Source organism: Protopterus annectens, chromosome 7.part0, assembly GCF_019279795.1.
Source record: "Protopterus annectens isolate FY-2018-M chromosome 7.part0, PAN1.0, whole genome shotgun sequence".
In the NCBI taxonomy this organism is placed as follows: Eukaryota; Metazoa; Chordata; order Ceratodontiformes; family Protopteridae; genus Protopterus; species Protopterus annectens.
The window spans coordinates 688560128-688587287 of record NC_056739.1 but is presented as its reverse complement, the minus strand read 5'-3'; the positions used below and the strand labels follow the sequence as shown (position 1 = coordinate 688587287).

General features: G+C 37.7%; 1 protein-coding gene across 1 annotated transcript in view; it reads right to left on the bottom strand.

The window, feature by feature from the left end:
* Positions 1-27160, bottom strand: part of LOC122806635 (cholesterol transporter ABCA5-like) — a 1155982-nt gene that overhangs the window by 259719 nt on the left and 869103 nt on the right. Inside the window, exon 18 of the mRNA XM_044077221.1 lies at positions 6203-6317. Coding sequence (XP_043933156.1) covers positions 6203-6317 — 115 coding nt within the window. The remainder of the gene's footprint in view (positions 1-6202; positions 6318-27160) is intronic.

Sequence of the window (27160 nt, the reverse complement as noted above, 5' to 3'; positions counted from 1 at the left end):
ACTGTGAAACTCAGGGAATTACATACATTGTAATGTGCAACTTATGTCCAGCATTTTATATCAGAAAAACTGAGAGTAAATTCAAGCAGTGAATTTACGAGCACTCTTATGATATAAAAAAGAACAGCAGTAACAATGTGCTTTATAAGCATATATCTAGTAACAATGATCATAACTTGTCATTCTCTATTTTAGAAAAAGTGGAACACAGTCCTAAAGGGGGACCCTGGACAATAATTCTAGTACAAAGAGAGCTATGGTGGCAAATATGCTTAAATGTCACAGAGCCACCAGGGCTGAATGACATTTTATCTATTTCCTACATACTAAAAATGAGAGCATACACTAGGTGAAAGTGTCCTATTCATGTACTGGTTATGTCACAAAATAATCATATTCCATGAGTTCAATTAGATTAACCGATTATCAGTATTTATATTTACACAAGCAACTTAAATATAATTTTATTTGTATAGTTCTTGCACTTGTGTTTGCATTTATAACTATATTTTTGCACTTTGTGTGAGAGGATTGGTTAAGTTGTGCAGTTTACATAAATTTGCTATAGCTTGCAACAATCAGATGCAATGTTTCTTTAAAGTTTTAAAATGAACATGTGATCAAAATGTTATAAAAGCATCACATGACATTCATTTAAACATTTGATGAAGTCTTATAACAGTATTGATGAAAATGCTTATCTTTTAAGTTTTAAATTCTGTTTTGATAGATTTTTCAGTTTCTATATTGTAATAATCCATTCTGAATTGTCTGCACCGAGTCGAGTGATTGAATTTCTTTTGGTGTGTTCGAGTTTAGTTATTTATTGTTTTTTAAATCCAGCATTACCCACACCCAGCCATGGGTTATTGCTATATTAATGACAAGCAAACTGTACATAAAGAGAAAAAGAAACAGAAAACTAAGCTCAGTTATAACAGTATCGTGTGGTAACTAGATGAGTACTTCCACAACTTTCTGCCTCTTCTATTAACCTGACTTCATTGTTTTCCTTACTTAATGTGTCATTTTATACAGTATTTGAGGGTTTAGTCTACTGAGCTTCTTTGATGTCCTGTCACTCCTGCCATAATTTTATTCATTTATATGATAATTAAATAATTATTTTCCAGACACTCCAAACAACTTACTTTTACAGTGGGGTATCCTCTGTGGCTAATATTGGTTTGTAGTTTCATTGGTGTTTACCTCACTAATGACCACAAGGGCCTTTTTAAGCCTAGCCATGCATCCCAAATCTCTGGCAAGTCCTCGTACCCTTGATAAGTGTGAGCAAGATCCTTAGAGACATAGGTGTCAAACCAGGGATTAATTTCCTGTTCTACACCCAGTTTTCCAAGTTACATTTGAATTGGGTTAGGGAAGAACTTTGGTTCACATGGATGGGGAATCTGTTCCAGAGAAGGAGTTGTCTCTGGGATACATACCAGTCTCTCCAGCAAGCCTTATTTATATCACAGGCAAGTTTAAGTCTTTAGAATGGCTAATTCTGGTGCTGTTTGTTTTGCAGATATGCAGGAGGTCCATCAGAGTGGGGTCTGACAATGCCATGTATGCCAGGCATAGATCTCCCCTCAACAGCCTGTAGGAGACAGAATACAGGGATAGGGCTTTGAGGTGGTCTGTATAGGACACATTACTTATGGCCTGTATTCTTTTACTGAAGACCCTCTGTGTCTGATCCAGTTCTTGGACATGCCTGGTTAGGTACATATCAAAGGGGGCATTGTACTCAATGATAAGTTTGATGAATGACAAATACAGTGGAATAATGACTTCCTTGGTCCTAGATGCCATACCTTTGTTTATAAGTTGCACAAAGCAGAATGATTTCCTCATTACTGTAGACAGCATGATGGACAAAGATTAGATTATTGTCTCTGTGTGATCCCCAAGTCCCTGACTACTGGGTCAACTCTTAGAGAATGTGTTGTTGATATGATAGTTACCAGGGGTGAATGACTTTCCAAAGGATACTATTATGCATTTCTTGCCATTTAGTTTTAGTCCATGGCTCTTACACCAAGTTATTTGTCTGTGTCAGCCTTTCCTGGAGGCCATTTATGTCAGTGGGGGATTCAATGACACTCCTAATTTGCAATTATCTGCAAATTTAGTCAGCCAGAGGCCACTGAAATTGGCTCTGAGTTCAGAGAAGTAAATGCCAAAAAGGAGCGTTCCCAGGACTGATCCCTGAGGGACTCCGCTTATGACCGGCCTCTTTATAGAAGTGCACTCCCCAATTCTCCCTTCCTCTGTCCTGTCTGTGAGCCAACTAACTCTCCACTGGGTGAAATAAGGGTTTGTACCTAACCTCTTGAGTTTGTCAGCAATGCCCCACTTGGGTACTGTATCAAATGCCTTGGCCAAATCAAGGTAGGCAGTGTGAATCAGTTTGCCCTCATCCATTGCTTTGGTGACCTTCTAAAAGAAGTCCACAAGGTTGGGTAGGCATGACCTGCTCATGACAAAACCATACTGGGTTGGGTTCAGTGTCTGAAGGTTTCCTGTATCATTATTGATCACTTCTATGGTAATTCTTTCCATGGCTTTGCATATGAGACCAGTGAGACTTATGGGTCAGTAGATTTCAGGGTCTGTAGAGGACCCACCTTTGTGCAGAGCAATGACTGTTGCTGTTCTCCATTCATGAGGCATGAAGCCTGACTGGAGGCTATAGTTAAATAAAAATTCCAGCCAGCCTGATAGGTCATGTTTCATGCTATTTAGAAGACATCCTGGAATATTGCCTGTGTTCATTGATGCAGTGATTTTGACCTTAGATAGAGCATTAAAGACCTGTTCCATAGTGATTGTGGGAGTGTTATATTTGATGGTATTTCATTTGATGGTATTTCCTGAGGGAAAGTTGAGGGGGAGAGAGGGGTAAAGTTAGAGCTGAATTTGTAAGCCAGTAGTTTTGCTATATTTTCTGGTTCAATATAGGTAGCTCCATTAACAATGAGCTCTGCACACAGGTGTGTATTGACTTTGAGGCTGCAGACATAGTTAAAGAATGTGCTGTGGTTGTCCCTGACCTGGGAGGTCACATTTACCTCATCTCTGGCTTTGGTAGACTTTATTTGTCCACTGAGTTGCTTGTTTAGTTTGATGAGAGCACTTTTATCCTGCAGGGTGCTGCACCTCCTAATTTTTACCATGATTTTCTTCCTTCTGTTATACAACTTATTGATGTTGTGATTCCATTAGGGTGGCTTGTTTTTTGAGTTAGTTCTGTACTTCTTTCTGGTGGGTACAGCTCATACCTCTCAACCTCTTAGAGTAAGAAATCTGAACAAGGCCTGTCAAAATTGGGGGACAAAGGCCAAAAAATAGGGACATATTTTAAATATTGCACTTGTGAACTTAGAAAGTTGATACAGTGACAGGGCTTGCTTTAACATACATCTTCTGGAGGATTTGAAGTCTGAAACACAAATGTATGTCATTATTTAGTGACTTCAATCCTTAGATAATCCTACTGATTTGCCAGAAAACCACAAATGGTATGAGGAACAGACCAAGAAAATCTGGACATTCTGTGAAAATCTGGACAGTTGAGAGGTATGGTACGGCTGCCTCTATGTATTTATTAACATGCTTGCAGAAGTTTTCTGTGAACAGTTCCACATAGGCAGCAGTGTTCTCAAGGTTTATGGGGATTTGAAATTTAGCCAGGTCACTTAATAGCAGGAAGTTAGCTGTATTATAGTTCCTGAATATTGATTGCAGGGTTAGCTGGTGGTCCAAGTTTTATTTTTACTTCAAAGGAGACTATTTTGTGGTCTGACCTTACCAGACAAGACATTATACTAGGGGGTGTGCAGGACTCTCTCATATTAGTGAGGACCAGATCCAGTATGACTGGACCCCTGGTTGGTGTATTGACAATCTGGTCCAGGGAGTTTGTTTTTACAAAATCCAGGAATCTCTGTGCCTGTACATTTGGTGTTGTATATGATTCCCAGGTAATAGTGGGGTAATTAAAGTCATCCATGAATATGGTATTGGGCTGGATGGTGATTGTTTCCAGTAAGTTTAAATACATGGTATGGGTTTCCTGGGTCATAGAAGGGGAGCTATAGCTTGCAAGGAAGTGGTATGGGATTTTGACTATGGTGATTTGAATGTGGAGAAGCTCAAGTGCATTGTCCTGTCTGACCAGCCTTGAGGCATATTTATTATCTCTGTAAATCAAGACACCTCCAACCTTAGTCCCCGTCTGTGTAGTAGCTGGTCTAAATGTGTGGAAGGCATTATGTTAAGATGCTAAGTAAATTCCTGTTGTGTCTATATCTGCACCATTGTTTTATATTTTCATAAAAATAATACCATTGTTCCTTGTATGACAGCTAGCTTGAATGTATATGTGCACTTTATAACTCATAAGTGTATAAAACTTGTCCATTCACAGCATCCTGATGGAGTAAAACCTTCACATGAGGTAAAATGTAATACAGTGAGAAAAGTTACTATTCTTCTGAAGTAAAATGCAGGACAATGAACTAATTTGTACAAAATTTTTACTGAATTAAGAAAAATGTTCAGTAACTGTGCAATTTTTTAAACTGTGTAACTGTACATATGTAGTATGCATTTTTACTGTGAAAATATATTGGAAACAATCCAATTTCAGTTTTTTTAATGTGTAAACCTTTGTAGTTCAATACTAATGCTAAGTTGGATCACATGTCGATGTCTTATTTTGACAACAGTTTGTTGAAACTTTCCCACTCCCCTGAAAATGTAACTGTGGAAACTGAAAAGCATATTTTAGAATTCATACTGAAGCCTCAGGAATCCTTTTGGGGGGGGTATATATGTATGTATATATATATATATAGAGAGAGAGAGAGAGAGAGAGAGAGACTGACTTTAAATTCAAAATGTTACTGAAGTTGTTGCTTTGGCCACTAAAGAGTCAGCTTAAGGATTATCTTACTTGTTGATACTAGTGGAGACAGAGCTCAAAATATATATCAGCAAGGACCCTGAACATTAATTTATTGGTCTGTCTTAAAAACAGAGATAGTAAAAGCATGCTATATATTTTAGCCAGGAGGGAATACATTCTAGATCAGATGTCAGATTTTTTTTAAACACTATTAGTCTTTTGTAATGTTTTATTTTAAATTTTTGCAGTTATTGTTTGCTTACTAATTTGAAAAAAAAATGAAATGCTTTAACCTGCTTATCTCAAGTAATACTTGTTTTTCATTGATAGTTTATTAGCTTAAATTTTATGCATTTTAAATGTTGGCTTATTTTAAGGTTAAACATTAAGCTGTGCTCTTGTTTTGATATTTTTGAGTAACTGGTGGCAGCATACCTTCAACATGCATGTGAAAAGTGTTGGCACTGGACAGTTTCCATTTACCCATCCCCATTCCACAAAATATTGTATGTGTCTGCAAGGGACATTTTAGTGGGTGAAATGCTGAGGAGGATGAGGTTATAATTCTGAAATGTAGCTAAACAGTGTGAAGCTCATTTGGATGTGCCAGGGATTAGCTAATAACAAAAGTAGCAGTGCGCATTTAAATACCCCCGTAATGCCAGTTGCCTTTTTGCATATTATATGGGACCAGTGGTGGGACAATACTGTCAGCTATCATATTGCTGGTTCTTTTGCACATTAAATATTGATGATACTGGTGTAGGAGTTCAAGCTTGTAGCCCCTGCTGATCATGCCTCTTACCTTGTCTCCTGCTGATGTCATGTTCATAAGTTACACTACCATGAAATATTTAGTTATATCCACTGGTAGGCAAATTAGAAAATAACTATCTCTTGTCCTTTACTGTCACTGAATTATTTTCAGTTCATTCTACAAGACCCTATAAATAGTATGCTATTTCTTATTATTTTGAAACTATTTTACTAATTATACTTTTCTAAGTGTCACACCTCCAAATTTTCCCTGGTCTGTGTTTAAATGTTCCATTTCTATTCCATTGAGTGTAAACTGCGATGTGTTATTAAGTTTCACTGTTGTTCTTCACCTGACTTGATCAGATTTATATCTCAACATTGTATTTAAAAAGGTATGATATAGCAGCTGTAGTTGTTATTCTCTGTACAGTTCTGAGTTCTTCTTGAAAAGAGACCTTGTGGGTATAATATGTTGTTTTATGGTTTGCAAAATGTAATACAAAAACAAATAGATGGCCTTTTACTAACCTTTGTTAACACAGAAAGAAACATTTTTTACTGCGGTCTTCTTCTTGCCCTTGACACAACACAATTTCCTTTCTATGTATTCTTTTCTCAGATTCTGGACAGCAATATTTGGTCTCTGGATGAAACAAAAGAAAGCTATAGGACCATTTTATAGAAAAATACATTGCAGCTACTTTTGGGTCCACATTGCAGCTTCAATTTGACTTTTCACAACTCCCACACATAATCAAGAAATTTTAATTACTGCCTCATTAATTCTTAAAATTACTTGTAGTTTTTAATGGCAGATGCTTCCTTTGAAAGTTATGCCATGCATATATGACCCTCTCTGTGAATACATATATGGGTACAGGTACACATATCCACATGCCATCTTACACACATGTATAAACACACAGGTACATGTACATACAAAGAAGGACACATGCATTACCTCTCCTACAACCTGATCATCATTTATTTTCAGATAGTGTTCTAGTATGCTTATATCTTTTTCAGACTGATGCAGTTCTGTTAAAATTTTATGATTCTCTTTAGACACCTTCAGGTTTTTGCCATACCCTTCCATACTGTAATTTCTTTATAAGAGCACACATTTTAAATGTTAGTTCATTATTTCTTTACATCACTTTTCATTTTATTTTTATTGTCTCCACCGTATCTACACTTTTGTAATGTAGGACTCAATAGAAATATTTGTAATACACTAAACTCTGCCTCACTGATGCTTATTAAGTAGAGAAAGCAGCATTTCTGTTTACCACTTCTACAACCTCTTCATATGCATCACAGTATCTCATCAGCCTTTCTTGTTGCTTTTCACACAACTCAGTTTACTTTCTGTCATCTGATATAACTACCCTAATATCTAACCTTCTGGTTTATTATTGCTACTACATTCCAATCATATCATATACCTTTTGCATGTAATTTTAATAGACACATTATTTAACAATTAACTTTTCCATGCTTTCTGATGAATCCACCAGTATCAACCTTTTCATCATTTCTATCCCTCTTGTACTTCAGTCTATCTCAACATTATGGACTTCCATCAAAAATGATGCAATATCAATTATAAAGACAATAAAAAAGTTATGATACACTATTGTGTACAGCAGTAGTACGCTCTCCTCCTTCAGAGAGGACTCTGTTTGCACTTCCCTGTGGCACCCTGTTATCAAGCCAACAGTTTACATGTTATTTATCTATAGTCTCCTCAATAGATAATTTCTTTCCTAAGCTACTATGTCTTACTAAGTCAAACACTATGTATTGCTAATGGCTAGAAATACATGCTTTAAAAGTGTAGATTTATACCTCTATCACAGAAAAAAATAATACTAGCTTTGCTACATTCTAAATATTAAGTCTGCAAATATGAAAAATATTGTAAATCTGTTAAATTGAAAATGCAATGAAATGCAATCAAAGGTACAAAAACACTATAATAAATGTTAAGGCAGAACTACAATCTAAGAAATAGTTAAGCATACAATGCTAAGTAATCATCAAGAAGAGGTACAATGATGAATCTCACTGAACAAAGTTGAAGTCCTAGAGATAAATAAAAAAATGCTCTGTGTACATTTCTATACTTCTATGATTTTGCATACCTATTAGCTAAAGAGCTTAAAAGTTCATAACTATATCTAGCATTGATTAATGCTTAGGAGGGGATTGCTTACAAATAACATCTACACTGTACTAGTGATGAGAAGTGAGGCTCTGAAAGCTTCAATACAGGGGGAGTCTACGTGTTTCTTTTTTAAATAATTTTATTGAAATTGTATATACAACAGGCAATTTAACATAAAAGATAACTATTTGCACAAGTCTCTCCATCAATTCTTGCTAAATATTTTACTAAAATTCATTAAACAGATAAAAACCGGTCATAGAACATAGATACATATTTATCTATAAATGAGTTAAATTTTTTCAGTAATTATAGCCTCTTGTTATTTTGTTTGGTATTATCTTAATAGTAGACGTGTCCTTATGACACGCAAAAGTGGCAGTATTCCTAATTCTGCAAATGAAGGTGTAATCTCATTTTCCAGTTTTATATAATAATTTGTGCTGGCAATTGTTAATAAGTACCAGAAAGGTGGGAATTGAGACGTGTTAAGCACTGCATTTTCTCTTTACATTTGATTCCAAAAAATAAAATCTTTATTGTTTACGATTAGTTCAATTGGTCTATATATTCTAGAAGGCTGCATGTTTTATGGTTAGTGCAAGCTTAGAAAAATAGATCTCTGTACTGGTGAGAGTAAAGCTAGATCTTTGTAGTCCACACACAAAAAACAGGAATGCAGCTCAAGTTAAATGACCCCAAAGACAATAGCAGCATACAACAACACACAGAACTTCAGGGATCATAAACAATGTAGAAGAAAAACAGCTTCTGTTCAGCTCAGTTCGTAGAATCAAGAGACCTTATTTGGTAAGCGCTTTCATGGGAATGACTCCCACATCTTCAGACCATTCAATTAGATACATTTAAAACCACCCCATTTATATAGGGAAACTTAATTGGTACCAATCAAGTCATGACTACACCATTTTCCAGTCTTAAAGTAATAAGCACACCCTAATACATTCTTATTAAAACTTAGTTCATATAAAATCCTCTTTTTAAGTGCTTGTATAGACAAAACCATGTTTGAAACACAGATATAGACTACATATATGTACAGCTGCATCTCATTTCTCACTTTCTATAAAATATCTTTTATTATCACAGACTACTGATAGTCGCAAAATTATATACAAAAATGTATATCAGATCATATGTAAATAGATGTATAAAGTCTATATATGCCATAAAATGCTACTAAAATTTTCACTAACAGTAAATGATATGTAAATGAGAAATGATAGTTGCAAATGTACATATATGTAGTCTATATCTGTGTTTCAAACATGGTTTTGTCTATACAAGCACTTAGAAAGAGGATTTATATGAACTAAGTTTTAATAAGAATGTATTAGGGTGTGCTTATTACTTTAAGACTGGAAAATGGTGTGGTCATGACTTGATTGATACCAATTAAGGTTCCCTATATAAATGGAATGGTTTTAAATGTATTTTATTGAACGGTCTGAAGAAGTGGGAGTCATTCCCATGAAAGCGCTTCCCAAATAAGGTATCTTGATTCTACGAACTGAGCTGAACAGAAGCTGTTTTTCTTCTACATTGTTTATGATCCCTGAAGTTCTGTGTGTAGATCTTTGTAGGGTGACACATCTTGGAGGGTTATTCCTGAGGAGGTACTGATTGTTATTTATAAATAGCTTGCCAGTAAATGCAGATAGAAGTGTGAATGAATTATGATAAAAAAGGCACAGTGACCTAATGGAACAGTCTTGGAAGATTTTAAGAGTATACCGAGATTTTCACATTATCGGAAAGAATGTTGAATTTTCACATTGCTATGAGCTTTTGTGCTCTAAGATTATGAAGGGAAGTAGGTCTTCCATCATTGTCACTAAAACAGAGGACTCTTATGTAAGGTGACTAGCAAATTTATAACACTAAGTATGGTCAGAGTTTTAGCAACAGTGATACTGTCATGAACTCTATCCCAGTTAAATAAAAATATAAATAATAAACAAACACTCAAAAAATATCTAGGGTGATTCCAATATATATTACGAGGTAACATGGCTGAAGAGTTTACTTACAAATCTAATATTCATACTGTAGGATTACTTGGTATACATTGCAGCAGTGTGAGCATTATAGATTGTGATAAGTTTATTGTTGAGAAGCCAGGCAGAGAGGCAATAATATAGTTTTGCAGGGAAGCCTGAATTTCACAAAGCGTATTAAAATCTGTTAAAACTATTAGGTAATCTGAATAGTATTCAGGTATTGGGGACTGAGGGGAGATTGTTAAAGTACAGTGCTACAAGAATGCAGTCTTGTACAAAGCCCTGGGAAACTAAATATATGAAAGATACAAGCAGGAATATCAGATCTATATAAAACCTTAGTGGACCAGGTAAGAGGGTAAGAGTTAACCCATTACATACAGGAATCAAAGAAACTCAAAAAAGATATTTATTTAGTAGGAGAGAGTGATTTCCATGTTATAATAAATGTATCACCAATAAAGAAGACTTTTCCATGCTGGAAAAATATAGTTTTGGCCCATAAATTGTAGTTTATTGGCCATTTAGGCAGTTTTCCATCTCTTTCAACTTGCTGGCTTAAAAGCCTGCATTTGCACTTGTTCCCCACCTTTCCTGTAACTAGTCTAGTCCAGGTACAGATTTGCTGTATCCAGGACTCTTTGTAAGCTTCTGAGCCCCCCAAGCCTTTCTGTGTTGGAGGGAAGCCTTCTAGCTTATCAGTGGGAGTGGTAAGCACTAGGTAGCCTATCTACCACAAGAGGAGTGGTTCTGGCCCAGAAACTGTAGTTTATTGGCAGTTTAGGCAGTTTTTTCCATCTCTCTCAACTTTCTGGTTTTAAAGCCTGTGTTTGCGCTTGATCCCAACCTTTCTCGTAACTAGTCTTGTCCAGTTACAGATTTGCTGTATCCAGGACTGTTTGTAAGCTTCTGAGCCCTCCAAGCCTTTGTGCTGGAGTGCAGCCTTCTAGCTTATCAGTGGAAGTGGTAAGTACTAGGTAGCCTGTCTACCACAAGAGGAGTGGTTCTTGGCCCAGGAACTGTAGTTTATTGATCATTCGGGAAGTTGTCCATCTCTTTCAACTTTCTGGTTTAAAAGACCACATCTGTGCTTGTTTCCCATCTTTCATGTAACTACCCTGCTGGAAAGCACTAGAAAGCCTTAAACTGATACAAGCCTTCTAGCTTAAAAGAGCGACTTTGGAGTGATTGAGTATCAGTTTTCTGTATTTTCTTGCTGTACTTAACTGTTTTCTGCCTAAACGCTGATTTTTCCAGCACTTATTGTGATTTAAAAGCTTGTTTTTTTTTCACATATTGTACTTATTTGACTGCCTGCACTTTTAAAAAGTTGTTTTTTGTTTAAATAAATTGTTTAACTGTTGTAGGCTACACACTAAAGTGTGATAGCCTTTTCTGATCGCTTGTAGTCGTTTAAAGCTGTTTTAAGTGCACTTTTTACTGTTTTTGCCTTATCTTTTCAAAAATAAAACAAAACAAAAAAATCTTGTTTCCTGCCTTTCTAAGCTAGTATAGTCCAGTTTTCAGGCTTGTGCTGAATTCAGGGCTGTGTTACAAGTTTCTGAGTTGCCCATACCTTACTTGGATAGTGGGAAGTTTCTCTGTTCACCTGTGAAAGAGGGGAACTTTGAGCAGCTATCTGTCCCTGGAGGAGTGGTTCCAGCCCAGAAGTTAGTAGTTTAAAAACCGCATTTGCATGGTTTAGTGCGGCGGGCAGCACCAGTTAGCTAGGGTTAAATTATTCCCGGCTCCACTAGGTCTCCTCTTCAGTTTTTCACTTGAAACTAGTCTAACTCTGAACCTAAGCACTCAAAAAGCATCCTACAGTCCAGCACTTGCTCAGACCTAATAGCAAGCACTAATATACCCCGACACTTGACTGCTCAGCAGGGCAAGGCTCTTTATCCACCCCTCACCAACCAAGTGACTAACCAGCTCACCCTACTATTCAGGCATGACCAAAGGGCAACTTCAGGTGTACTCTCCAGTCCAGCTGGTGAATCTGGGTATCCTGAGGCAATGTTACAACTGCCTCATGTACACAGACAGCCCTCTCCTCCTACCACAAAACACCAACATATGCGAGAGATGCAATTATACAGCCAAATTGGAGGCAAAGGTCTCTCCACCCAAGACTGTAACAGACAGTCATGAGGAGAAGGTTAACGCTTGCTTCACACCTCCAGCCTCACATAGACCTACTAAACTAGCACTGGCAAAAATACACATAAATACACAAAATCATACTCAGAGGCCCTAAATAAAAACCTGCAAAAGCATCAGAGAGCTCCAAAGCAGGCACCCACAAAACCTGCACCTCCTGTCACAAACCAGACAACACATAAAACACAAAATCAATGTGCTGCACAATCACAGCCCTTAAGGTGAAATAACATACCTAACATACTAGTAATAGGTGACTCAATAGTCAGGCAGACTGATGCCCCACTCACTAGGCTGGACAAGGAGAAGGTTACTGTTAACTGCTTATCGGGAGCCAGAATCCGCCACATAACACAAGCACTCAGGTCACTCCAGAACAAGTACAAATATGACTCTGTCATTGTTTATGTTGGTGTGAATGACCTGAGACATACCTCCCTGGACTACATGAAAAGAGACATGGAAGAGCTCTCAGATCATGTAGCCCAGGCAGGTATGACCCTGACCCTCAGTAGCATCCTGCCCTCACCAAGAATGATACCTCGGTATGAAGAAAAAATGATCAATTTCAACAATTGGCTAAGCTTCTGGTGTCATTCAAAGGGGATCCAGTGTCTGTCAGCCTGGGATGACATGCTCGACAAGCCATGTTGCTTTGCAAGAGACGGCTTGCACCTGTCACCCTTTGGCTTTTGAATATTGGCCAAGGCTCTTGCTGCCTCCATAGTACCTTTTTGAGGCAAGGCTCAAAATTCAAACTCACCACCGTAAACAGCACAAGTAAAAAAATGAGGGTTATGCTACTCAATGCCAGGAGTTTAAAATCTCAAAATGCATGCGTTCAAAGCACTCCTAAGTATGGAGAACGTCGACATCTGTGCAGTAACTGAAACCTGGTTCAAGGCTCCAGACAGCACTCCAGCACTACTGGGCTACAACTCATACCACACATTTTGGCCACAGAACATGGACCAAAACACAAAAGGAGGGGGTATATCCATATTCATCAAGGATACCCACACCTCCAGGTTAGTGGCGCAGCAAGATACCTCTGAGATCATCCATGTGCAACTAACATCGGGCAAATCTGCAATGCAAATTGTGGCCTGCTACAGATCACCCTCCATGACCCAGGACCACCACTTCGCCTTTCTGGAGACAATGGAAAACATGAAGGTCCTACCAAACACCCTGATATTGGGTGATTTCAATTACCCTACCATTAACTGGGAAACCTACTTGAGTACAAACTCCCAGGCTCAGCACTTCCTGGAATTTATCAACTCAAATGCCCTGGATCGGCTGGTAAACTCCCCTACCAGAGGTCACAACATATTGGACCTGGTCATCACCAACATGGGCGACAGGTGTTCCGTACCGGAGGTCATCCTGTCACTGGTTAGATCAGACCATAAACTAATCACCCTGGATGTCCACACCCCACCACCACCCCCAACCAAGGAAACCACAGTGAAAAACTTTTCTAAAGCAAGCTTCACTTTACTTAAGGCAGAGGTGGTACGTTCACAGCCCCCATGTTAAAGGATAACACTGCTCAAGATGCAGAATCCTTTATAATTGCACTCTATGAGCAACTACAAGGATGTATGGATTGTGCCATCCCTAGCCAAACCAAGACTCACTCCCCTAAGAGAAGGAAACCAGTCTGGTGGACCCTTGCCATAAACAGGTTATACAACAGAAGGAGGAAACTAGCTCAGAAAAGAAGCAAATCCCAAGAAGGAAAGACATCCCTGATCAGTATCAGTAAGAAACTAAGGTCCCTCATAAAATCATCCAAGGCTAACTTCAAAAGAAAAATAGCCAAGGATTCGAAAGATAACCACAAAGCCTTCTTTAGCTATGTCAAGAATCTAAGTGGCAACTTGCAGATATGCTCTGAGCTAGTACAAAATAGCACAAAATATACTGAACTTACTGATATTGCCAACACCCTGGCAGATAGATTCAGTGCAAACTTCACCTCCCTCTCACCTTCAAAAGGGCCCACAACAATACCGGAAAAGTGTAGTGTCCCAGAAATCACAGAAGTACAGGTGAAAACAGCCCTTTCAAAAGCCAAAAACACAGCATCAATGGGGCCAGATGGTGTCCCAGGCTGCGTCTTGCATGAACTACAGAACAAACGAACCCCCCACCTAAACACTCTGTTCAACCTCAGCCTCTCCACAGGCTAAGTGCCCACAGAATGGTGCACAGCAACGGTTATTCTGCTCCACAAAGGAGGGGCCACAACTGACCCTGGTAACTATCACCCCATAAGCCTGACTAGCCTGGTCTGCAAGGCTATGGAGCGCATCATCATGGAACTCATTAACAAAGGCATTGGGAACCTCCAAACACTTGACCCGACTCAGTTCGGCTTTGTTAAGTTCAGATCATGCCTACTAAACCTGGTTGACTTCTTTGAGACAGTCACCAAGGCCATAGACTTGGGAAAGGTGGTTCACACAGCCTACCTTCATCTCACAAAGGCGTTTGACACCATTCCTCACTCGGGTATTATAGAAATACTCACCAACCTGAACATAAACCCCTACATCACAAGATGGGTTGCCAACTGGCTTACAGACAGAACTCACACGGTAAGAATACCGGGTTCCAGGTCCGACTCTAAACAAGTCACAAGTGGTGTCCTGCAAGACTCGGTTCTGGGACCCCTACTGTTCGGTGTATATTTCTCAGAAGTACAGGCAAACACAGGAGGAATATGGCTAACCAAGTTCACCGATGACTGCAAACTGGGAGCCATAATTGACTCTCCGACTGACACGGACATCCTTCAAAAAGGCCTTACAGAGACAGACACCTGGTGTCAAAGTCACGGCCTCAAGCTAAATGCCAAAAAATACATAGTCATCCCATTTGAGAAAAACAAAACACCCACGAATTACCACATAGGCGACAGCCCCCTTAATACAGAAGAGGTAATAAGAGATCTGGGGACCCAGGTAGATAGTAATCTCTCCTTTGACAATCATATTGCCAAAGTAGTTAGGAAATCCTTCTATGTGGCCCATCTAATTACTAAGGAGTTCGCATCTAGAAATAAAGAGGTTATAGTGTCCCTCTACTTATCACTCCTCAGACCCATCATAGAGTACAATGCACCATTTGGGATGTACCTCACAAGACACATCCAACAGCTGCAAAGACCACAAAAGCACCTCACCAAGAGGATTACTGGCCTCAAAAATATGTCCTATGCAGCCAGACTGAAAAAACTCTGGCTGTATTCAGTGACATATCGCTTACTCAGAGGTGATCTCTGCCTGACTTACAAAGGCATGTCCAACTCAGAATTGATGGACATGCTCCACCTCAAGAAATCCAAGTCACTGTGAGCCACGTGCTCTAGTGACCTAAACCTCGCCACAACAATAAATAGAACATGCTGGAGGGATAGATTCCTGTCACACAGACTCCCCATGCTTTGGAACAAAATTCCTAACTACATTAGGCAGAGCCCCTCACTAACACTCTTCAACAGAAGCCTTGATGAGTGGATGGGTAACAGAAAATACACTCCTGGGATCACTTCATTGGCTCTGCTTCACAGAGGCTCAGTTAATTAATCAATGGGGTGGCGAAAGCCGACACACTCTGGCTAGGCTTATAAATGCCCTTGGGCAGATAGCCTAGTACCTACCTCTGAACCTATGAACCCAAATAGGATACAGAGCAGTGCAATTACTAAAAATAGGAGAGAAACCCTGCTATAATGTAAGGAGAATCAGAAACAGTTTAGTTTAGTCCAGCATTTGAGAATGAATGAATGAATTAATGCATTTTTGTGAATTTCCATTAAAGGTTTAAGGAGAGCAATGGCTTAGTAGTGGTCATATTGTGAAGGTTTAGTGATTTTAGGGTCTGGATGATAGCTGCAGTTTTTTCATTCAGAAGGTATTTATGTCAGTTTTGATGGTAAGAGTGGAAGATAAAGTTAGAGTGTGAAAAATGAAAGGTGAAGCCTGTTTTATAAATATTAGGTGTAGTGTTTAATGGCAGTTGTACATATTTGTGGGGTTGTGCTAAGCAGCTTGAAGAACAAGTACAAGAACATTGAAGATGAAGGAACCAAGTGTTTTAGGACCTTCTGCGCAGAAGATGTCATGTGAAGGGTAATTTGTTTTGTTACGGATTTGGGTATGGTATGGAAAAGGAGTTTTTTCTGTTGTTTAAGGTTTGAGTTTGATTGGATAGAGGAGCTGAGACATGTGTACATGCAAAGAAGTCTTTTAGGGTATTTGTACGTTTGTTTGGAGGGGTTTTAAAATACTGAGACTCACTGCAATTTTTTGAGCTCTTCACAGCTTGAGATTTTAGGAGACTGCCTTTTGTTTCATCCAAATGATGACCAGACGTCCCATTAAGCTTATGAGTCCTGAGGTTGTTTATTGAGAAGACAAAACAAAGTCTTTAAATAGGAGCACTATTGTGTTTTCCCTGTAGTATGGCAAAAAGAAGTAGCAGTGATAGTTGGGGAAATCTTAAGATTTTTGACTGACAATTTAGAAATTAGGGGACAATGGTATTAGTGTCAGGGCGAATTTCTTACGATTCGTACCAGTCTAGACTATTATTTAGTATTATATCTGAGAGGGAGTAGAAATCAGTACAGATGTTGGAGACGGTGAGTTCTGCTATGATTTGAGTAAGATTAAAATAGGCACATTTTTTTTTTAATTATGCTGTTAGTATTTCACAGCCAGTTGATGTTTAGGTCTTCTTGAAGATGAAGAAGAAAATAATCGTTTCTTATGAACCATGAAGCAAGGTTTTCCAGAAGGAAGAAAAAGTGGGGAAAGATATTTGTGGAGGATGATAGACAACTGCAATATGCAGTTTGTGTGGTCTTACAGCTAGTTGCATAACAATACAGTTTGCTTTACTGGGAGAGGGTGTTGGGGAGCAATACTAAACCCTTTCATAGTTACAAAAATAGCACTTTCCTCAACTATAACACCTAGACAGTCAGGTCTTGGCCATAATAACTGCTAGTGTGGTTACTGGAGAGACTGTCATCTGTTTTAAGTCATATTTTTAGTAATGGAGGGAACATCCTAGTTATGGGACTGTTGTCATTCTTCAGGTAAATTAAACTTGTTGTTTACTGCTTGACATGGACATATGTAATATATGCAGTACAGAGTATATTCGTAAAGGTGAGAGTTGTGGGACTGGGACAGGGAGATGTATGAAGAGTTAGAGATGGGAACCTGGATTAGATGTCTCCACTGAATAAGAGATAAGAATAATTCACAAGCAAAAAATATGCATTGGGCACTATTAGTAAAACATTATAAAAACTTCCTAGCACCTCAGGTGAGTCTTTCATGGAATGTGAACATCAGTGTTAAACCAACATTTAAAAAGTTACAGGGTTACGACATCGCCATGCAATTATCAAATCATCCTTGTCCACTTAATTTCCTAAATACTGACCACTTTAGGTTTCAGTGCACTGTACTTTAAAATATAAACCAATTATTTATATTACAGCTTAAGTTTAATAAAGTTTCTATTATTAGTTACACATTCTAAGATCTTAGCCTACAGATTGCTAGCTAGCATAATTTGTATGACAACCCTTAACATATATTGCAACAGGCTTGCCTTCCTTTCTGCTAAATACATTCCTAATTGTTGCTGTTGTCTCACTCTGAATTTCACCTTAGTTTCCCCATCTAGTTCAAAGCATAGGAACACCATAGGACATAAATCAGTCCCTGCATCACAGTTAAATTGATCTCTGCTTTCTGATCTCAGGCCATTTATATATTTAACCGGCTGTACATATTCACACATATTATAATATAATATCTACTAGAAAAAAAACTTTCATAAAGCCAAATACTGCTTAGACTGAAAGAGTCTTAACTTCTCTCAAAACTACTACATATAGGTACATCACACAAATTTTGTTCTTGTAAGAAAGAACTGGTTTTGCACATAAATACGATTGTAAAAAATGATCTTTTGAAAGAATTTCCCAGAGATCATGTAACTATGACACCAAGGTATTGGTGACCACATTATAGTCAGTAACAAAATAAATCATTTCTCTATTATTTTGTTTATATTATACATTATGAAAATCCATTGACTCATGATTTTCTATTTTAATTTTCTCTTTTCTGATAAGCTCTTTATAGTATATCTTTACCATAAACAGCCATGAATAGATGACAGCTTGTAACATGAAGACATGTCAAGTTAGATATTGGTTTTGTGTATAAAGCAATGGTTACACAATTGCCATCCCTTCTAAATAACAAATCTAAATAGCTAACTTGCATTTTATCAATTACATGAATACACCTCAGACCAAACCAGCTAATATTTGGTTCTGGTAAAACTACATCAGCCTTTTGCATATTACTTTAACAAACAAATATGGCATCATCTATAAAGTGGAAATAATATAAAATATTATTAAAAAAAATGGTTGTTCATGCATTCTACCTCCAAGGGAAGATGAGTGTTTGGGTAAGAAGTGTAGATGTCACAGCTGAAGTTTCTGAATGAGAAGAGTTAGTTTACATATATTAATGCTGATTAGGTTAGATAAAGAGGGCTGTTTGTACTTAAAAAGAGAGTGGGCCTTACTGACATTAATGGATTAAGTTTTAAAAACAGGAAGCATCTGATACTGAATAGTATGCTGTAAAGAAAGAGTGGTAATGAAGTTATGTGTGGGTAAAGTCTGATGGGGCTGATATGATGAATGAGCTTTGACAGACTGGTTACACATAAAAGAGAAGACGTATGAATAAGGAAATATACCAGTAGAGTAAATCAAAGTTAAGTGAGGATGGCACACACATAGATGGACATATTTTAGAAGACGGGGAGGTTAACGTGTACTGATGCTAAACATAGTGTCTGTACTGCCAAATTGGGAGAGGGAAGCAGAAAAGCATGAATAAGATAAGTATAGGATAGGTGGAGGGAGGGAGGGAGGAATGTCTGTTAAGAAAGCAGAGTAGACAGAAAATTAGATGGCACCTTAATTCCCTGTTACAGTGTAAGTTATACATTTAGATTTATTAAATCCAAAGAAATCTATTTGACTTACAAGTAGAGCCCACAAACTGAACTCAGAGACCTCCATCTCACCCTAAAGAATACTAATGAAATATAACATGCTACTGTTTCCCTTCCATGCCCCCCCCCCATGTTCATGTAAGTTTCCTAAATATACTCCATGGACTCCTCCTACATTAACAAGAATTCCTCATATTGGGAAACTTTAATTTTCTCTCAGTAAACTGAATATGAATATACCTCTATGTTAGGTGTATATATATATATATATATATATATATATATATATATATATATATATGCCTTGAAGTTCTTAAACTTAATAAACAAAAACTCACTGGAGCAAATAGTCAAAACAAAGAGAGGACATATTATCCTTGATCTGGTGGTCTTTCCAAACCTTTCTTCTTTATGCACTGTTACTCTAGTCTCTTATTTTCTAGTTAAGTCAGATCATAAATGTGTGACTTTTACTTTCTTTCAAAGTCTCAAACTCCCTAACAACAAATATATCTGAATTCAAGGATTTCACAAATATATGTACCTCATCCAGTTCTATGATGAGGTTTCTAAATTCAGTGATGGAAACATCTGCTACAGCGCTGAAACAGTTGGCTGCTTTAGAAAGGGATTCTATGCCCATCTAGATAAATGCAATTAGCAGTTGTAACTAGAACTAAATATCATGGGAAATTCAAAACCAAACAACCCTGGTCTTCTACCAACATAAATAAACCTTACACAGAAATAAAATAAGATAAAAGAAAAGAAAAAAAAAGAAAAGAAAAGAAAAAAAAAAGAAAAGAAAAAAATTAAAAAAAAAACTCCTCAAACTTTATTGCTGCTCCCATCCCCCTCATATCAAGGATAGTATTAAAAATGCCACTGAACACTTGAAAAAATACAATTAGATCCAAAAAAGTAGCTCATGAACTTAGGTTAGCACCTAAGGCTAGGGACAATTATAAATCCTTCTTTAGCTACTTTAGAAAACTAAGGAAGAACATCCAAAATAGTTCTGAATGTATTCACAATGGCTGTTTGCATTTGGACCCAACTGGTATTGCCAATATATTAACAAACTCCTTCAGTGTTAACTTTATCCCCAAGGCTTCATATTCCTGAGTCCCAAACCAATCCCATTATCAAAAAGGAAAATACACTGAAAGTATTATCTAAGACCAAAAAGCCTTATTCCATGGGGCCTGACAATATACCTGGTTACTTAATAAATAGCACTTAGCAAGCTCTTGCAGTTTTCTCAAACCTTTTAACTTAAATTTGGGTAAAGATTTTGTCCTTGATATTTGATACAGTACAGTAGTGATGCCTCTCCATAAGTGTGGCCCCTACTATCAACTCAGGAAAATTATAGACCTGTCATCTTAAGCAGCCCCATATGTAAAGCCATGCAACATATTAGAATTGACCTCATAAGCTATGACATTGAAACTCTTATTAGACCTGACTTTAAGTAGTCAGGCTTTGCCAAAGGAAGGTCCTAATGAATCTGGTAAACTTCAAGAAGGTCACAAAGGCTGTTGACAGTTGTCATGTTGTCCACATTGTATAGCTTGACTTGGCTAATATATTCAACATTATACCTCATGTACACATTATAAGTTAATTAGATGCTTTAAAGATAGATCCCTATGTAGCTAGATAGATAGTGGACTTGCTAAGGCCTAATCCTACAGACTTCAAGTGGTAGGCACCTCATCAGAAAGTACAAAGACAACCTGCAAAGCCCCTCAGGATTTAATCGTGGGACCCCTCTTTTTGGCAGTTACTTTTCTGATTTCCAAACCATGAGAATTCTAGCCAGGAATTTCAAGTATTTTACTGTTAGGTTCATAGTAATGCCACTTCCTGCTCCATTTCACATTAAAAATGCACACATACCATTGAATACTACTCCATACTCACATAAGAAATGTATGAATCAGTTTCATATGATGACTTCACAACTTTAAGAAAAAAGATTTTAGGTGATTAATTACATTTTGTAAGCAATATGTATTTAGATGCATGTTGTAGACATTCTTTTAAAGCTTGATAGACTTATTATGTCTGCAGTGCATAATGTTTAAAAAAAATGACTCAGCTAAGTACAAAGACTATGCCTGTCTACACCCTTGCCAAAGGTTGTGGCTAACTAGATTTGGAGATGACTGAAGTTTTGGAGTTACTTTCATGTCCCCATATGATAGCCATACCATTCCACAAGATCTCACACTCATAAATACCTGGAATACTGAAAGTGAGTTTAAATTAAATTAAAAAAAATGTACACCATTGTCATATTTGATAAACAACATATTCCTTCAACATACAGGATTGACACTCCCTACTATAAAATGAAAATATAGTTATGGATTTTGGTACTTGGGTTGATAGTTCTCTCTCTCTCTTTCGATCACTGTGTGATAAAAGTATTCAAAACTCATTTACTTAGCACAGCTAATTGTCAAGGGAATGTCACTTATATCTAATGAGGTCATTATTCCCTTATATTCAGCATTGATAAGGACACATATTGAGTATGATACCCACTTCAAGGTGTATTTCATAGACATATAAAGCAACTATAAAGGATACAGAGGTTCCTAACTAAGAAGATCACCAGCTTGAAGTCCTTGAGCTGACAAAAGAGGCTGGAAACACTAACCCTGTATTCAGTGTCTAATATAGACTTGAGGGGTGATCTGTGCTAGGCTTTTGCACTATTAAAGACTCAGTCACCCTGGACCTTCTGTCTCTCTATAACTCCAATACTTGTTCTAATATCAGAACCAGGGACTTAAATCTTCATCAGCAGATACATACAACGTGATGGAGAGACATATTCATCATGCAGCATGTCTCCCTCCTCTAGAATAATTTGCACCGGAGGTCCAACAGTGTGCTAAGCTATCATCCTTCGAATGGAGTCTGGATGATTGGATAGGTACCCACACATTTACCCTGGGTTTGAATGGCCTAACATACCCAGAGAAAGGGGACATAACCTGAAGATGGGTACTGGCAAGGTACATATGATTCCTTTGAAAATGAGGACTGAGATAGGGGAAAGTGCAAGATGGGCAGGGTGTATCTACTTAACTCATTAACACCTGTGTGGTTGGGAATGTCACACCTGTATCAGTCTACACACATCTTACATTCCAGAGTATTTCCAGGAAAATAAACTTAAAAGGCATAAAATACACAAATTTAAATATTTTGTGAACAGTAAAAGCTATTAAAACTGTGCAAATAGAAATGTTATCTGTAAGAAGTATTCTTACAATAACCAAGAAAAAGGGAAAAGGCGCAGGTTAAAGCCAATAACCAAATCCTCTGCACCCCGATGGTCCTCCAATAAAGCAAATAAATGATTCACAGGCATAATACTAGCTTATTGCTGTGGAAGAGCCTTTATTGCTGCAATAAACTAGTGTTGTGCCCATGAATCATTTATTTGCTTTATTAGAGGACCATCGGGGTGCAGAGGATTTGGTTATTAAGTATTCTTACAATATTAATAGTGAGTGCATTTATAGTCTTTCCAGCAATACACATTTACAAAAACAGAAATCTAATACTATCAACAAGTGAGCTATAGCTGAATGATGGCGCAGTTAGGGAAAGTATTTTTCTTAAAGTAATGTGCAGGTTTAAGGTATCGGGTTGTAGCAGAGGCAGGGGCAGAGTAAGCACCCATAGGTAAGGTAATGAGCAAACCGGGGGTGAGAATATAGAGCACTGGGCATCCTAGCTTTTTGTAATAAAGCATAAGCAAGTAAACTTGAGCAACTGAAGGGAAGACATTTAATTAATGACCTGACTTTTTGTGATCATGTTTGCTGTTAAACAGTTTATGTTGATTATACTGCTTATATGCCAGCACTGAAGAAAAAATATATACAACTACAAAATATAGGATAAAACAGGTCTTGTATCAATAAATGGTATACATTGTACAATTCAAAACATTATTGAGTTAAAATAAACTTTTTTGAAAGACTTTAATCTTCAAGACCTATTAGAACTGGTCAACAGATGTGCAGTCTCAATGCCATTGAGGTGGTGCACCCCTCTAGAGAGGCGCATGATAAGAAAATGAGCAGCATCTTTGCTAGCAGTGCTCTACAGTCACATGGAACAGGATGGTCAGCAGCCTGTTGATATAGGCAGGATTTAGAGAACGTATGTCTCAGTACGGTAAGAGTAGTAAAGACTTTGTATGCCAAACTTCAAACTACGGGCAGACAATACAGGCTGCCCAGCCATGTGTACTATGATCACAGATGGAAGTACCCATGGATGATTTTGAACTTGTAGGAGGAGGTTAAAGTCAATATTTAGGAGCCCCAGAAAGAAAAAAAGAAAGAAAGAATCACAGTAGCTTAAATGACAAAAAAAGACTACTGCAACGTTGTATGGTGAAATAAGGTGGTTAATTCTTACAGTGTTCTGGAAATGAAAATAAAATGAGGAATAAGTGATTCTGGCAGGTCATTTGGTGACAGTACTTCATCTAAAATCATGCATAAAATCATCCTACATCATTGGCACAAACACCAGTCTATTTAAAAAAAAATGAGGGAAGGAAGGAAGTTGTAGAGAACTTTCTGGCTGCAACTTAAAGATACTAATGGTTACTTCAAGCAACGGTTTCTCATCTAGTATGAAACAACCCTTAAAGGGTACCAGTGGCCATCATTTGGTCCTGAGGGAAAGGCAGGCATAGATTAGTATCATCAGCATGACAATGGTATACTGCACTTCTCTTTCTGTCAATGTCTTTGAGTAGTAGCATATTGATCCTAAACATTAAAGGACGCAAGATTGAACCCTACAGCACTCTGTATGACAGGAGGTTCTTTGGTGAAGTATTTATTCATAAAATAGCCCTCAGCAAATGCCTTGAAAGGTCAGATGCAAATCAGTTGAGGAGTATTTAATATAGAACCCAGCAGCAGTAAAGGTTACCCATCAGAATTTCATTGACCATAATTGCAAACACTGGTATAAGTTACAAAGTACCAAATGTTGATTGCAGGTGATTGCCACTGGGGGTGGGGCATTTGCAATATGAGGAGGGCAGCATCAGTGCTTTGATGGCTTGTGATGTCAGTTTGACAAGGATTGAAGAAGTTATATGTAGTCACAAAAGGTTCAAGATATATAAAAGTCTTTCTTGGTGACTTTACTGATGAAAGGAAGACATTATATATAAACAGTCATTCTACAGGTCATGCAGGTCCAGAAATGGTTTAGAAAGAAATGAAATGATAGTCTCTTTAAGTATGTATGGAAGACACCAAGCTTTTTGTACTGACCATGATCTAGAAAATTATTGGTTTCAGAAACCCAAACAATCTAGATTTAATCTAGTTCAACAGGGATTTAGTCTGCATTAAGTACGGCACACAGTCTTATTCTGTCTCATGACCTCTCTGCATACCTCTCAACCTGGAAACATCAAAAATCGGGACAAGGCCCATGAAAAATAGGTACAAATCTGTATGCTGATTAATGTAAAATTTGCATACATAATTACATAACCCCACCCACTCCAATGGAATTGTGGAATACCAAATTCAAACGCAAACTGAAGAACAGAACCAAAATATAGCAACAGAGTTCCCCTGTAGCCACTCCAATGTCCCATTACCTGGCTATTTCACCCCATTTACCATAAACACTAATGTGTGCATGCATACTGCTTTACTTCTACAATGATTATTTGGATTTTATTTTTACATTTTATAACACAATGCACAAACACTAATAGATATATGCTAAACAAAGCAATATTGTCTCACAATGAAAATAGACTTGGCATTAAAACTTCTCTGCTCTTGAAACTCACATTAATTGAAACAGCATTGAAACCCACAACACATCCAAAGAAAATGCATCTGGCCAGTGGTGGTTAAAGATTACCTTTGGGCTGTTTTGTGCCCCTTGCACACAAAACAAGAAACATACATGTATTCCTTGATACACTTTCCTGACTTTAATTATATTCCTTGTATAATACAGCACACTTGTTAGACTTACGTTTGAGTGCATTTTAAATTTACTGTTTAAACATTTTTCCAGTAGGCAATGAAACAAAATGCATGAACCAATAATGACAGAACTGCCCTATTCAGAACATTTCCATCATAAAAATTTACTTACACACACTATATTAATGAAAAGATCGTCAGTCAGAAAAAGTAACTAAATTTTTAAACTTTGTTGGAGTGATTTTGCACACATGGAACTATGTGTTATATTAGTAACTGCCTAAGATATCTAATTAGTATCTAATAGTTAGGGCAAACATACCAAGATGTTATACATTCTACAGCATATTAAAGGAATACTCTGACCCAGGTCAATAAATATAGCCTTCCAGTGTGATGGAGGAATAAATTCACATGTGGTGGTGGCTAGAGACTTTAGGCTCTTTTTACCTGTACCCAAGGTACAGGGTTTGAGCCTGAGCACCTCTAGCCACCAGGTGTATTCTATACACACACACACACACACACACACACACACACACACACACACACACACACACACACACACACACACACACACACACACACACAGCAGCAGCACCAAATACTCACTCTCTATAAAGCAATCATGTGGCTTAAACTCAATAAATAATTCAACTAACTCATGCAGCTTTTAAACTCAATAAATCATTTCACTTGTGCGACTTAAACTATGTTAATAAATAACTAACGGAAAGCAACTCAACCTCAGTCCATGCGGCTTAAACTCTGTGCAGCACCAGAAATCTCTAAGTAACTCAGAAAGCAAATCAGCAACCTTTGTGCAGCTTAAAAATAAATAACTAACAGAAAGCAACTCAACCTCAGTCCGTGCAGCACCAGAAATCTCTAAATAACTCAGAAAGCAACTCAGCAACCTCCATGCGGCTCAACCGGATTAAAACTCCATGCAGCACCAGAAATCTCTAAGTAAACTCACTCTGTGTGGCTTAAGCAACTCCGTTCGTGCAGCACCACTCTATTCACAACTAAATAACTTACTGTCTCTCATAAGGTCACAGAAATGTTGTTCTCTGTTCTCCATGTAGAGCTCTGCAGCACCAGAAATCTCCAAGTAACTCAGAAAGCAACTCAGCAACCTCAGTGCAGCTTAAAAATAAATAACTAACAGAAAGCAACTCAACCACGGCCTAAAACTCCATGCAGCACCAGAAATCTCTAAATAGACTCACTCTGTGTGGCTTAAGCAACTCCGTCCGTGCAGCACCTCTCTGTTCACAATTCAAATAAATAACTTATGGTCTCTTGTAAGGTCGCAGAAATGCTCTCTGTTCTCCATGTAGAGCTTTGCAGCAGCAGATCCATTCAAACAGCCGGAAATGTGTGCACGTGAGCCCTTCAGCTCAATTCCGACAGGCTGATGGAGCTGACGTCATCGCACATGTGATGACATCAGCTCAAAAGTGTGAAGGAAAATAAATAAAAAAAAAAATAGCTGGAAAAAAATTCGGAAATGAAGGGGTGCCACTCTGGAATCATGGCTACCCATTATTTGGACCCCAAAACTCAGTAAAAAACGAGTAATTCAGGATGGTTGGGAGGTATGCCTCTCTGTATGGTCAACATAATAAAAGAATCCAGCACCAATCCAGAAGTAATCACACAGCATCACCATAATGGCAGCTGGAGAGTCTTGAACTTTATCAAGTAAACCTTCCTGGTAAAGAATTGAGTAGAAGAGAAGGAAAAGCATTTTGGTTCATAACACACAGATCATATCACATGGGATCCCCCATTACCAACAGTTCAAAAAATAGATGTGAGAAAACCAGATAGAGTAGTCCATGAAAAGAAGACAAAAGTAGCATTGATCATTGATATTGCTGCATCCAGTGGCTACAGTGTCTTAAGTACAAAGATACACAAAGTCATAAAATACCAGGATTTGCAGGCAGAAATGAGGGCAACATGGAATAAGGATACTCAGACAGTTCCAATAGTAATAGGAGCAATGGGGCTCATAAAAAAGAATTTGCAATCATATTTAGATATGTTATTGATACATCTA